Genomic DNA, 15063 nt, shown 5'->3' with positions numbered 1-15063 from the left:
CCTTACATTAACCCTAATCCTTACACTAAACCTTAAACTTACTCTTAACCTTAAACTTAGCTGTAACCTAATACTTACTCTTACGTTTCCCTCACCCTAACCCTAAAATTAACCCTAACCATTACCCTAACACTTACCCTTACCCTAACCCTTACTCTAACCCTTACAATTACCCGTACTTTTACACATACCCTTACACTTACCCTTACTCTTAAACTTACACTAACCCTTACCCTTAACTAAATCTAACCCTTACACTAAACATCATCCTTACCCTTACCATTATCCCTTCTCTTACCCTTATCCTAAACATTTCCCAAACCCTTACCCTTACATTAAACCTAACCCTTACCATAACTCTTAACCTTATCCTTAAACTTAACCTAATACTTACCCTTCCGTTTCCCTCACCCTAAACCTAAAATTAGCCTAACCATTACCCTAACACTTACCCTTACTCTAACCCTTACCCTGAACTTAAGTGTAAGTGTTAGGATAACGGTAACCTTAAGGGTGACCCTTAAGCTTATCCTTAATGTTTATGGTTAGGTTAAGGGTAATTGTACGAGTAATTACTAGGATAAGTGTAAGCGTAAGTGTACATGTAAGTGTTGATGTATGGCTTATGGTAAGGGTAAGGTAAAGGGTAAGGTTTATGTTAAGGGAAAGTGTAAGAGTAACGGATAGAATAAGGGTAAGTGTAACGGTTAAGTGTTAGGGTAATGGTTAGGGTTAATTTTAGGATTAGGGTGAGAAAAATGTAAGGTTAAGTACTAGCTTAAGGTTAAGGGTAAGGTTAAGGTTAAGAGTAAGTGTAAGGTTTAGGTTAAGGGTTAGGGTTAATGTAAGGTTCAGGGAAAGGTTTGGGGTAAGGTTTAGGGTTAGGTTCAGCTTAAGGGTAAGGGTTGGGGTAAGGTTAAGGGTATGGATAAGGATAAGTGTAAGGGATAGGGTAAGGGTAAGGGTTAGCGTAAGGGTAAGATTAATGGTAAGGTTTATGTTAAGGGTAAGCGTAAGGGTAATGGATAGAGTAAGCGTAAGGGTAACGGTAAGGTTAAGGGTAAAAATATGTGTTAGGGTATGTGTTATGGTATGGGTAAGAGTTAGGGTAATGTAAGGGTAAGGGTGAGTGTAAGGGTATGGGTCAGGGTAAGGGTTAGAGTAAGGGTTAGGGTTAGGGTAAGGGTAAGTGTTAGAATAATGGTTAGGGTTAATTTTAGGGTTAGGGTGAGGGAAACGTAAGGGTAAGTATTGGGTTAAGGTAAGGGTAAGTGTAAGGTTTAGATTTAGGCTAATGGTAAATGTAGCAGAAAGGGTAAGGTTTACGATAAGGGTAAGTGTTAGGGTAAGGGTAAGGTTTAGGGTAACATAAAGGGTAAGGATTACGGTAAGGGTAAGGGTACGGGTAGAATTTGTTAGAATATGGCTTATGGTAAGGGTAAGGTTTAGGGTAAGAGTAAGTGTAAGTGTATGTGTAAGGGTACGGGTCATTGTAAGGGTTAGAGTAAGGGTTAGGGTAAGGGTAGGTGTTAGGGTAATGGTTAGGGTTAATTTTAGGGTTAGGGTGAGGGAAACGGAAGGGTAAGTATTAGGTTAAGGTTAAGGGTAAGGTTAAGGTTAAGAGTAAGTGTAAGTTTTAGGGTAAGGGTAAGGGTTAATGTAAGGGTCAGGGTAAGGGTTAAGGTAAGGTTTAGGGTTAGAGTTAGGTTAAGGTTAAGGTTTAGGGTAAGGGTAAGTTATATGTATAAGGATAAGTGTAAGGGTAAGTGTTAGGGTAAGTGTAAGGATAAGGATAAGTGTACAAGTCAGGGTAAGGTTTAGAGTTAGGATTAGGGTTTGGGTTAGGGTAAGGGTAAGTGTTAGGGTAATGGTTAGCGTTAATTTTAGGTGTATGGTGATGGATAAGAAAGGGTAAGTAGTAGGTTAAGGTTAAGCGTAAGGTTAAGGTTAAGAGTAAGTGTAAGTTTTAGGGTACGGTTTAGGGTTAATGTAAGGGTCAGGGTAAGTGTTTGAGTAAGATTTAGGGTTAGGGTAAGAGTAAGTATATGGGTAATGGTAAGGGTAAGTGTTAGGGTTAGGGTAAGTGTAAGGTTTAGATTTAGGCTAAGGGTAAGTGTAGCAGAAAGGGTAAGGGTTACGGTAAGTGTAAGTGTAAGGATAAGGTTAAGGTTTAGGCTTACGTTAAGGGTAAGGGTAATGCTTTGGTAAGGGTAAGATTAAGGGTAAAGGTAAGGGTTACAGTAAGGGTAAGGGTACTGGTAGAAGTATGTGTTAGAGTACGGCTTATGGTAAGGGTACAAGTAGCTCCCCCCCGAGACAGGACCCAAAGGTGTACAACCAGTTCCCAACACCCCTGAGACACAGGCCCCAACCGCCCCCCCAGACACAGCGACCCAAATTCTACAAGCAGCTCCCAACCCCTGCCAGGCAGGCCCCCTACCCTATACAAGCAGTTCCCAACCCTCCTCCCCCCCCCCCCGAGGGAGGCCCCCAAGGCCCCCACAAACACAGGCCCCTACAGTGTACAGGCAGCTCCCAGCCACCCCCAGATGCTGGCCCCAAAGTTGTACAAACAGCTCCCAGCCACCCTGCAGAAACAGATTCCTACATTGTACAAGCAGTTCCCGGCCCGCTAGACACAGGCCCTGACCCCCCACACATGCAGGCCCCAAAGGTGTACAAGCAGCTCCCACCCCTCCCCCAGACGCAGGTCCCAAGCCCCCCCCCAAACACAGGCCCCTACAACCAGCACCCAACCCCCTACCCCCGATGCCAGGCCCAAAGGTGTAGAAGCAGCTCCAAACCGCCTCCCTCAACCCAGGCTCCAACAGTGTACAAGCACCTCCCAACCAACCCTCCCCTTCCCCCCCCCCCCCCCCCCCCCCCCGCCCCCTGACACAGGCTCCAAAGGAATACAAAGAGCTCCCACCCCTCCCCCAGATGCAGGTCTCAACCCCCCCCCCCGCCCCCAGAAGCAGGCCCCAAAGGTGTAGAGTCAGCTCCCAACCCCCTCAATGCCGGCCCCAAGGGTCTACAAGCAGCTCCCCCCTTGCCCCCAGATACCGGCCCCCAGACACAGACCCCAAAAGCCTAATCACAGGCCCTGAACTCTAGAGGCAGGCTCCAAAACCCAGGACAAAGCCCCAGTGGTTCGAGACAGGGCCCAAATCCCAGACACAGGCCCCAAACGCTAAACATATGCCAAAAAAAGTATTAGTGCTGGTGCCAAATGTTACAGACAGGCCCAAAAGCCCGAGATGCTCAAGGCTGAGACGTAACTTGGCTTTCTGAATTACTGGAAAGCAGCTTTCATTCTCAGATAATTGTGTGAAGGCTGATTAAGGAGCTATTGGGGAGGCAAGGACAATCCCCAGACAAGGACTGTATATCTCGAAACAAGACACTGGAACTCATGATAAGGAAGCGGCAGGCGGACAGAGAAACGAATGTAAGGACTATAACTCTCGAAACTGGACATTGGAATTCATTATAAAGATACAACAAACGGGAGAATTAGCAACAACCAGCTCTTGCAATTAAGAAACATGCCAATTCAGCAGATTCCTGACCAAAGGTGAAAAGTACACTGTGAGGAAGACTCGGGGTCTTCCTCCCAAAGACCCCTGCCCACGTCCCAAAGACCCCTGCCCACAATTCTTGGAAGGCTCTGCGCAGGCGCAAGGTGCCAAAAGGCTAATTAGCATGAGAAGTGAGGGAAGGCGGGGATAGGTAATGCATATGTATAGGTGCTTGTAGAATATTGATAGATTGATTGTATAAATTCAAGACTGCTTTCTGCTTTGGGTATGCACGATAGGTGGAGAGATCCCCCGTGCATCCAGCGCAGCAATAAAGAATATACCACTTAAAGGAATTTCGGCTTCGATCTTTGAATCAATTTGGCGACCCAGATGGGACAACCTCTCTGCCGGACTGCAGGACCCGCTGGGAACAGGACTCCCTAGGGTACCCCCGGGATTTCCCGGAGGGACTCCTCGACTCACCGGATCACTGCGGAGGCAGACAAGGACCCCATCATTGTAAGTGAGTATATTCTCTATTCTGGTTTGGTTTTCTGGTAGACCGGTCATCTGGAACTGTCTGTAAGTCAGAAGGTGATCTTCTGCGAGGCAGTGTTTGGTATATACTTTGTGGTTAGCACCATAAGTACATGTTTGAGGACCTTAAGGAAGGAGCTCGCTTTAAGGTCCATCTGGAATTGTGTTGTCTATTTCGGTTTTCTGACTCATGGAGTATGGTATTTAACTCTGGTTATTGTTACTGCGCTTTTGGCTATTTTCCTGGTGGTAATAGTAGGTTCGTGGCATTGTTATAAGAAAGATATCGTTACGGTGTTACACAGTTCGGTTTTCTGACTTATCGCATGTGGAATTTGACTCTGACTATTGTTACTGTGATTTTGGCAATATTGCTGGTAATAGTAGTTTTGTGGCATCGCTACTGAAAGATATTGCGTGCCCGTATTTTTGTGAGTGATACGTTTTGTGATACGCTTTTGTAAGTAACATGTGTATTCTGAAAGTGTAAACTGGAAACTGGGGGGGCAAACAAGCAGTGAAATTTTAAAGAAAAGTGTGTTAGGATGTGTTTTAAGTCACTGGAAGGATATTGGAGGATCTGCCGGTGGAAGTGTGAACAGGAAAACATTGATAAAATATCGTAATCAGTGGTGGCCGCTTTATAAGCTGGAATGTGGAGAAAAGTGGCCCCTAAATGGAACTTTAAACTATAATATTTTGCTACAGTTAATGTTGTTTTTTGAGAAGCAGAACAGGATGAAATGTTGTATACTGATGTTTCAGCATCTTGGTGGGAAAAGGTAGGGAATTAAGTTGGCCCCTGACTGAACCTTTGATGTTGGCATTAGAGAAGTACAGGCTGGAGAAAGATAAAGGAAGTGTTAAAAGGGTTGTTGAAAGTGTTAAAGGTGTTTGAAGTTGAATGAGCAGGGAAAGAGGATGTAGGAATGTTAATAGTTCTGCCTCTGCCCGAGGCAGAGATCTTAAAATCATGGGTGTTAGCCCTTTAGGGCAAAGGGACCATGATCGGTCCGAGAGAGTTGTCACAGAAACAGAAAAGAGGTCAACTCTTAAAACAACCTGAGTTCATGTGCGAGCTCAGATTGCTGATGGGACCGTTCAGGGAACTGTGGACAATTGCATTCCCCTGACCGACCCCCACTAAGACCCGAATCATCCTGAAAATCATGAACGGTTAAGTAAATACTAAAACCTGGATGAATTGGGAATTGAGAATATGCTTCCAACAAGGTCTAAAAGAAAGCCCTATGGAATTTTTGGACCAACTCTGAAATGTAATGAAAATAAATAAATAAATAAATAAATAAATAAATAAAACAAAACAGTTTGGACCTGGCTTTGGAGGACAAATTGACTAGCCTTTTCCTAGGGTAATCAACCCCTGATTTCAACAGGAATAACGGGGACCTGGGGAATCTACCCTAGCGGATCCTCCACTGGTTATAATGAAGCTAGGGGAGGAATGGAAGTGAAATTTCTTATTGCTATGGGGCAACGTATTCAGTTCTAAATCAAGCATTAATGCTTTCACAGAATTATTATGTTAGGGTAAAAGGTGTGTCGTGGTTTAACCCGGCCGGCAGCTAAACACCACGCAGCTGTTCGCTCACCCTCCCCCTCCCTCTCTGGGACGGGGGAGAGAAATGGAAAGTGAAGCCCGTGAGTTGAGATAAAGACAGTTTAATAAGACAAAATAATAATAATAATAATAATAATAATAATAATAATAATAATAATAATAATACAATGATGATAATAGTACCACTACTAATAATGTGTACAAACAAGTGATGCACAATGCAATTGCTCACCACCCGCTGACCGATGCCCAGCCTAACCCCGAGCAGTCCGGCCCCCTCCCCCTGGCTAGCCACCCCTATGTATTGTTTAGCCTGACGTCAGATGCTATGGAATACCCCTTTGGCTAGTTTGGGTCACCTGTCCTGGGTCTGTCCCCTCCCAGCTCTTACTGCACCCCCAGCCTGCCTGTTGGCAGGACAGAGCAAGAAGCTGAGATGTCCTTGGCTTGGTATAAGCATTGCTCTGCAACAATTGAAACATCGGGGTGTTATCAGCACTCTTCTCATCCTAAGCCAAAACATAGCATTCTCCCAGCTACTAGGAAGAAAATTAACTCTGTTCTAACTGAAACCAGGACAAGGTGTAACCGAAAAGGCTTATTTTTGTGAACCTTTGAAGTACAAATTAGGGAAACAATGGGGCATACACAGATTTTTATCTATGCCTAGCTCCTCATGGGCACTCTTAGGTAGAGATTTATTAGAGCAAGTAGGAGCAGAAATTGTCTTTGAAAAGGGGAAAATGGAATTAAGAACAGGAGAAGAACAACTAATAAATGTGTTAAGCTTGGCACTAATACAAACTGACCCTAAAAGTGAAATACCTTTAGAGATCACAGATCAAGTATGTCCAGGAGTTTGGGCTACTGAAGTCCCTGGAAGAGCTAAAAATGTGACCTTAATGATTATTAAATTAAAGCCAGGACAGAAACCCGTTAAGGTTAAGTAATATCCTTTGAGGATAGAAGATAGGAAAGGAATTAAAGAGATAATTGATAAATTTTTACAGTATGGATTATTGATTGAATGCGAATCAGAATCCAATGCACCCATATTGCCAATTAAAAAGGCAGATGAAAAAGCTATAGGCTAGTTCAGGATTTGAGGGCCATAAATAAAATCACTGAGTATATATGTTGCGAGGACATTTGTTGTCGACGGAAGGAAGACACAGACGCTCAATATGAGTGATCAGTGAACTTCGATTTATTGGATAGCTCAGTCGTCTTTTATCTAATTCAATATAATTAGCTCATACATATTGCAAAAGCTAAGCTCATGATTGGTTAGTGCATTTCTCTATTCTATCAGCTAGTTTCCCACCAAAGTAACACAGTTAGTACTTTCCCAGCATACCAACAGATATCATGTTCTTGTACCTGAAACCTCCCTGAAACCTCCCTAAAACCTCCCAGAACTTACATTCCTTCCCAGGCCGCATTCACGTATTTTCTCAGGCTTATTTACGTACTTTCTCAGGCTCATTTGAGCTGTGTTCGATACTTTGTTAACTTGCGGCCTCCTAGCTGTGCAATGTTCACATGGCCTACTTCACTTAACCATTCCTCCACAATTCCCCCGTTTTTATTTTGGGCTACAAACACCTTCTCTGTGAGTTGTTCTAGTTTCCTAGATAAGCAGCTAAAGACTACCCGTGCAGCAATTATAATCAATACAATTATAAGCAAAAGGCGAAGTCCCTCTTTGATTAAGTTAAAAACCCATCCCCCTACATTTCCAAAGACAGATTTAAGCCAATCATCAAACCAATTATTCTGTATCGTAATTTTTTGTGTATGATCCATTAACCATTTCAATTGATTGTGAATTGATTGCCCATGATCAGAGAGATTAAAGCAACACATTCCTTCTACATCTTCACACCCATGTCCTTGAGCTAATAACAAGAAATCAATAGCGGCCCTATTTTGTAACACAGCATGTCTTATGCTCTCCATATCTTGCGACATTTCAGAAAGAACTTGTGTTGTTACATTTGATTGTTTAACAGCCCAACAAGCAAGCTTATTAATGTTAGTCAAAGCATGTGCAGTTCCCACACCAGGCACTAAAGAAGCAAAGAATCTTTCTGCTGGACCCCACAGTTCTACACCATCATTACAGTCAGAACCCAAAGTATTTAGATCTCGTTTAATTCTTCTGCTCCCTGTCGAGTTCTTCCACGAGTGCAAATCTGGAACGAAAAGTGTGAGTCGTCCTAGGTAACACGGACCCCCAAAAGCACTAGCTGGTATCCCTTGCCATGCACGGTCCCCACAGATTAAAAACATACCAGGTGGCAAAGCTTTGGCCTGACTTTGAAACCAGATTGAATTGGTATCACCTATTCCATACGCCCCAAATGGTACACTAATATTCCCGGTGTTGTTCCATCCACAGTAATGTCCATTGGCCTCAAATCCAAGGGTCCTCGATGTTATGTTGGTCCAGTGCGTTTTATTTTGTTTCCCTTCATGGAGTACAAAGCATGTTTGTGTCCAGTTACTACTGCTATTCCCTACTACCACAGACCCCAGGAGATCCAGTTCTTGAGGGTCCCATGGCAATGAGTTATTAAGAGCTTGCAGGGCAGCAACTACTCCATCCGAGACATTAGCAGAAAGGGATCTACTAAGTAAAGTAACACTGGCAGAGTATGGTGCTAACATTTCACTCAGTTCCTTTGGATCCCCTATTGGAACCCCAAACAAGCATGTTCTAAAAGGATCAGATGCAGAAGCAAGAAACAGACAAAATGAACTCTGTCTGGTTTCATTAGCCCAGGTGACCCACATATTCTGCTGAGGGTCAATCTTCCCTAAGATAGCATTACCATGTCCAGCCATTATTATAACTGATAGCATAATCAAAGTCCCTTGTTCTGTTACTTCAGCCATGATCGTTGTCATCCTCTTCTTTCTTCGATGGCTGGCTTTACACACCGACTAGGCACCCAGGTCGGACCTGTAGGGGAAGAGACACATACGTAACCTCGTCCCACATAAATCACATCAGCAGGCCCTAACCATTGCCCTGTTTTCATATCTCTGTACAATACTCTCATAGCACATTTGTTATCATTTTCAGATTTGGTATAATGACGTGCTACAGGTGGTTCGTCATGTTCCCCAAAAACACACAAATGATTCAGAACAAATAGAGTCTTGTCTACCCTTTCTCTAACATCAATAATGTCTTTAAACCTTTCTAAATATTGTTTAACTGTTCCATTAGCCCTTTCCACAATAGCCTGACCAGTTGGTGAATGTGGAATACCAGTAATATGTTTAATGTCCCATAGTTCCATGAATCGCTTGAATGGCCCACTAACATAGGCTGGACCATTATCAGTCTTTATAGTCTGTGGTACTCCCATTACTGCAAAACAACTGGCAAGATGACGTCGTACATCCCGAACTTTTTCTCCAGGCTGCGGTGTAGCCCAGATCATGTGACTATAAGTGTCTATTGTTACATGCAGATATTTCAATCGTCCAAATGCTGGAACATGAGTAACATCCATTTGCCACACTTCATTGGCTTTAAGCCCTCTGGGGTTTGTCCCGACTCCGAGTCCCACCCCTGAATTATAATTACTACATATTGGACAAGCTTTTACTATCGCTTGTGCATCAGCTCTAGACAGTTTGTAAGCCCGCGCAAGTCCCTTAGCATTCTGGTGAAAAATAGCATGAGCCTCCCTAGCTCTACAGAAGGGAGATAATGGCGCTTCAGTGGCTGGAGCGGCAACTAATTTATCCGCCCGAGCATTGCCTTCTCCCAGTCCCTCCACCCATTGGTGACTTCGTATATGTATCACCGCATAGGATTTGCTTCTCTGCGCTATAGCAAGCTGTAAGCTAGTTAATAATTCTGCAAGGCGTTCATTTTTTACATCTCTTAAAGCAGAGTCCTCTATACGATTAGCTATACCTACTACATACAGAGAATCAGATACTACATTTAAAGGGGCATCTTTCCATTTTATAAATGCCCATACAACCGCATAGAGCTCTAATGTCTGTAATGAATCGTTGTCCTGGCCCTTTAAAATTTGGTGTTGCCAGCCTTGTTCGTCTTTCCATGTTATTGCAGCAGACTTGGAGCGCTTTCCAGCGTCCGTGAAAACAGTTACTGCATCTGCTAACGGAGAATCCGACCGCTTGGGCTGGGTTATCCATGCTTGGTTTTCCATCCATGACAATATAGTTGATTGTAATGTCTTTGCCACTATTGTGGCGCCATCCTGTAATAATGCAGCTTGTAGTTTTTCAGAATTCTGTATGTACCATTCCAAGTCACCTGGCTTTATTGGTACCCAGATTGTACTTGGTGGAACTCCGTCTATTTGTAGTATCCGATTTCTTCCTTTCTTTATTAATTCTGACAGCGTGTCAATTTTTTCTTGAATTGTTCTTCGGGGTTGCAATGGGGGAGCTATCCACTCCAATACCACAGTTTCCATTTCCTTTTCCCCCGTTTTTATTTTTTGCTGTGTGATAGCACCCATCAAGTGTTGTGGACCACACAAAACAGTAAAATCCAGTGGCCTGTCAGGTATGCGTCGATGTGTGACACGCGTTGTGATCAATGATGCAATTTGTTGTAATATTTCCGATTGTTGTTCTGATAATGTCACCTTTGCGGCAGGATCAGTTCCTTTTAATAAAGGTCGAAGGGAATTCAACAGTTCATTTGGAATTCCGACCACTGGCCTAATCCACTGTAAATCTCCCAGCAGTTTTTGAGCATCATTGAGAGTTGTGATGTTCGATTGGATAGTAAGTTTCTGAGGCGGAATAGTAGAATCTGTGATTTTCCACCCTAAGTACTTCCAAGGGCTTGTCTCCTGAATTTTTTCTGGTGCAATTACCAGTCCCATTTGTTTAAGAGCAACTGCCAGGGCATTTTTCTGTTGTAAGGAAAATATCTCCTCCTGAGCTAGCAAAATATCGTCCATGTAATGGTAAATAATCGTTTTTGGCCATGTGCGGCGAATTGGTTGAAGTGCTGCATCAACATAGAGCTGACATAAGGTAGGTGAATTACGCATGCCCTGAGGTAACACAGTCCATTCAAATCTCTGATATGGTCCTTCACGATTTATAGCAGGAAGTGTAAAAGCAAACCTCTGTTTATCATTGTCATGTAATGCAATTGTAAAAAAGCAGTCTTTGAGATCCACAATTAGTAATTTCCACCCTTCTGGTATCATAGCAGGATTAGGTAATCCAGGTTGCAGTGCTCCCATAGCACACATCTGGTTATTAACTGCTCGTAAGTCATGTAGCAAACGGTATTTCCCTGATTTTTTGGGAATCACAAAAATCGGAGTATTCCAAGGGCTTGTTGACAGTCTCAAATGCCCTTGTTGATACTGTTCCTGTACTAATTTATGAGCATGTAAAAGACTTTCCCGTTTCAGTGGCCACTGCTCAACCCATACAGGTTCATCAGTTTTCCATTTAAGTGGGATCGGGAAAGTCCAAGCAATGGCCACACCTAAAAATTTTGATGATCTGTCGTGAGAACTGCTCCCATTTGGGCAAGGATATCTCGCCCCACCAGCGCTTGTACTCCTTCAGGTAGTGATAAGATGGAGACACTGCATTGTACCACCTTATCACCTATTGTCCATTGTAGCACTGGTGACCGACGAGCAAGAGTCACACCTCCTACTCCCGAAACTGTAGCATTAGACTCAAATGTAGGCCAATGTGAGGGCCAATCCTTTGTGCTGATTATAGATACATCAGCACCAATGTCCAACAATGCCTCAATCTGTATTTTCTCATCCTTTAAACACACAGTGACATTTTGTCGTGGTCTGTGTCGCATACCAAGTGTCAATAAAGCCACTTTTCCCGTGGAGCCAAATGCTCCCAGTCCTCGATCCTTTGCAGATTCCGATGCTAATGATTCAGCAAGATGAGGCAAAGGAATTAACTGTGCCATTTTTGTGCCTTTCGGCACATGAATTGGAGGAAACATTGCAGAAACCATAATTTGTATTTCCCCAAAGTAATCCTTGTCAATAAGTCCAGTTAATATTTGTAATCCATTCATGGTGGCAGACGATCTCCCTATTAACAAAGCTCCCACAGGTTCCTTATTAACAACAACTGGTCCAATAAGTCTTGTTTTTACCCTGGTGGGTCTCGAATCCAATAAAGTCACATCGACTGCGGTTGCCAAATCCAGGCCGAGGCTCCCTCTGGTGGCTGGTCGGAGAAAAAAGGATTCGTCGCAGTTGGTGCTGGTGCTGTTGCCGTCGCTGCCGTTGTCGTAAAAGCCACTTTTTGTGTCGTCGCGGGGCGGCTCCTCCCGCTGCTCCGGCCGTTTCCCGACGCATTTCGGCGGCATGCTGAAGTGCTGTGAGTATTTGTTTGACAATTTTGGCACCACACAGATTCTATTTTGCAATTCCGTCTAATGTGTCCCGCAACACCACATCGAAAACAACGATATTGCGGTGTCGATACTCGGCTAATAGGACGTCCACCGGGGGTTTGCAAAGGAGCAAGGGCTGCAAACACTTTTGACTGTTCTTTCATGTTATCACCTAATTGTTTTACTGCTTCTACTAACATAGTCTGTGGACCTACAGGTACCTGCGACATTCTTTCCAATCCTTCCTCTATTGTCCAAGTACTCGGTAACGTAGCTAATATACTACGAGTTGAAGGGTTACAATTTTGGAGTGCACATTGCTTTAATATAGTGCCTTTAAGATAATCAGGAACTCCCGCTGCTTGTATCGCATTTGCTACCCGATCGATAAACAACCCGAATGGTTCCTCTCTGCCCTGTTTAATTCCCATGTAGGACGGCATTCCCCCCGGCTCTCTAATTTGTTCTAATGCTCTTCTGGCTAGATTCATTGATACCTTAGCTTTGTCTGGTCCCAAGAGTGCCTGCGCCTCTGTTCTAAAATATGGTCCCACACCCAGTAATTCGTCTAATGTAACACCATACAAGGGATCCCCAGGCGCGCGTATTATCGCTACCTCTTCTTGACAGATACCGTGCCAATATGCATTAAACAAAAGTTGTTGATGCTGTGTCAAGATTAGTTTCATTATGCTACGAATATCTCCTGGGAGCAGAATATTTGTCCCCCAAATATAGTCTAACATTTGACGAGTAGGTTCTCCCTTTAATCCAGACTCATTTACTGTAGATCGTAATTGTGTTAATAATTTCCAATCTAAATTAGTCAACTGAACCTGTACATTTCCCTGTGCATCTGGAGGTGAATACACCACCGGATAGGCTGTTGTTATTTGTGCTGCTATTTCAAGATTCCCTTCCTTCATTGCTTCATGCGCTATTTTTTTCCATGTCTCCTCCCTGTCCTGTACATTGATTCTAAATGGACTTGTTGAAAATGAATTTGTACCTGACTCCTCACCCACCCTTTCTCTGTTCTCTGATTGTACGGGCGAGGGTGCAGGCGGGGCTGTCGGTGGCTGTGACTGTGAGGGTTCTTCTTCCCCTGATATGGGTACCGAAGTCCCTTTTGGAATTGTAATTGTTCTATATGATGGTGGAGAGGGGTAAGCTTGTTCCTCAGCTCTTTGCTGAGTAGAGGAAGAAGCAGAAGCCCCCCCCTTCTGACTGGATGATCCTAATCGTTCTGTTGCAGCAGCAGCTATTTTTTGTTCAGCTTGATGTGTTGCTAATGCATTAGTTACCGCCCTCCATGGCTTCATCAATTTCTTTGCTATTTTATTATCACTAATTACTTCATCAAATAATTTATCCCCAAACTTCCTCCACTCTGCTTGTTCAAACACAGTATCAGGATCTAAAAAACAACCCTTAACTACCCCATAAGCTAATAACTTTGGTAATTCCTTTTTACAACATATATCCTGTGTGCCCCGCTTTTCTAAAAAGCATTTGAGCAAATCATACGCCGCTTGTCTCTCCATACCTTTATATACGTCGGTACCGTTGCAGCCTTTGCAAAGACCTCGGCGACGCTTTCCGGCGGGACCCTCTATAGGCTCATCCCGGGTGCGAGGACTCCCTTTCCGAGCTGCGGGTGCGGGTGTGGGTATTCCAGGTTTCTTTTCCATTCACCTTTCAGGCCTCGGGTACGGGGATTCAGCAATTTGTAATCCTTTTCACCTCCTGAGCTGCGTTGCAGGACCGGTCCTTGTATTCCGTCCAACCGTGGCTCGCAGGTACAATTCCAGCGCAGGTTCAACTCCAGCGAAGTCCCTGTTCCTGTATTGCAGGTCCCTGTTCGGGCGCCATTTGTTGCGAGGACATTTGTTGTCGACGGAAGGAAGACACAGACGCTCAATATGAGTGATCAGTGAACTTCGATTTATTGGATAGCTCAGTTGTCTTTTATCTAATTCAATATAATTAGCTCATACATATTGCAAAAGCTAAGCTCATGATTGGTTAGTGCATTTCTCTATTCTATCAGCTAGTTTCCCACCAAAGTAACACAGTTAGTACTTTCCCAGCATACCAACAGATATCATGTTCTTGTACCTGAAACCTCCCTGAAACCTCCCTAAAACCTCCCAGAACTTACATTCCTTCCCAGGCCGCATTCACGTATTTTCTCAGGCTTATTTACGTACTTTCTCAGGCTCATTTGAGCTGTGTTCGATACTTTGTTAACTTGCGGCCTCCTAGCTGTGCAATGTTCACATGGCCTACTTCGCTTAACCATTCCTCCACAGATATACATCCAGTAGTGGCAAACCCTTATACTTTGCTGACTAAATTAAAGAATAGTCAAGTCTGGTTTACCGTACTGGATTTAAAAGATGCCTTCTTCTGCCTAGGCTTAGCCACAGAAAGCAAAAACCTATTCGCCTTTGAATGGGAAAATCCCGATTCAGGCAGAAAGACGCAGCTTACGTGGACATTACTACCTCAAGGATTCAAGAATAGCCCCACTATTTTTGGAAACCAATTAGCAAGGGAACTCGAAACATGGATACCTCCGGACACTGAAGGTGCTTTGTTACAATATGTAGATGATCTCTTAATAGCTACCGAGACTAAAGGGAGTTGGATTCAATGGACTATAAGTCGTCTTAATTTTCTGGGTTTAAATGGATATCAAGTCTCTTGACAGAAAGTCCAGCTGGCTCAACAAAGTGTGACCTATCTGGGATTTGACATTTCGGAAGGACAACGAGAACTAGGAACTGAACATAAGGAAGTCATTTGCCGGACTCCAGAACCTCAAATGGTAAAGGAGCTACAAAGCTTTTTAGGAATGACAGGTTGGTGTCGCCTTTGGATTTATAATTATGGACTATTGGTAAAGCCTCTATGTGAATTGATAAAGATTAACCAGTCAAAGTTAGTCTGGACTGGAGAAGCACAAAAAGTCTTTAAACAACTTAAACAAGAATTGATGATTTTGAAATATCAAGCAATATTGGTAGAAC

The 15063-nt window shown here is 43.6% G+C and overlaps 1 protein-coding gene across 1 annotated transcript; it reads right to left on the bottom strand.

Moving 5' to 3' along the window:
- Positions 1–6825: 6825 nt before the first annotated feature.
- Positions 6826–13714, bottom strand: LOC311428358 (uncharacterized protein). The gene is made up of 2 exons (XM_084539866.1): positions 13578–13714; positions 6826–8605 (listed from the first exon to the last, which is right to left on the bottom strand). The coding sequence occupies exon 2, from the start codon at positions 8548–8550 to the stop codon at positions 7123–7125; it is 1428 nt and encodes a 475-aa protein (XP_084395992.1). The 5' UTR covers positions 8551–8605; positions 13578–13714; the 3' UTR covers positions 6826–7122.
- Between the last annotated feature and the right edge of the window lie 1349 nt (positions 13715–15063).

The sequence above is a fragment of the Aythya ferina genome, assembly GCF_964211825.1.
Source record: "Aythya ferina genome assembly, contig: HAP1_SCAFFOLD_47, whole genome shotgun sequence".
Taxonomy (NCBI): Eukaryota; Metazoa; Chordata; class Aves; order Anseriformes; family Anatidae; genus Aythya; species Aythya ferina.
Note: the sequence above shows the minus strand (reverse complement) of the source record. Positions and strands in the feature narration are given on the sequence as shown.

Excerpts from the sequence above, each read along its gene's own strand:
- LOC311428358 (XM_084539866.1), bottom strand. The coding sequence starts at position 8,550 with ATGACAACGATCATGGCTGAAGTAACAGAACAAGGGACTTTGATTATG.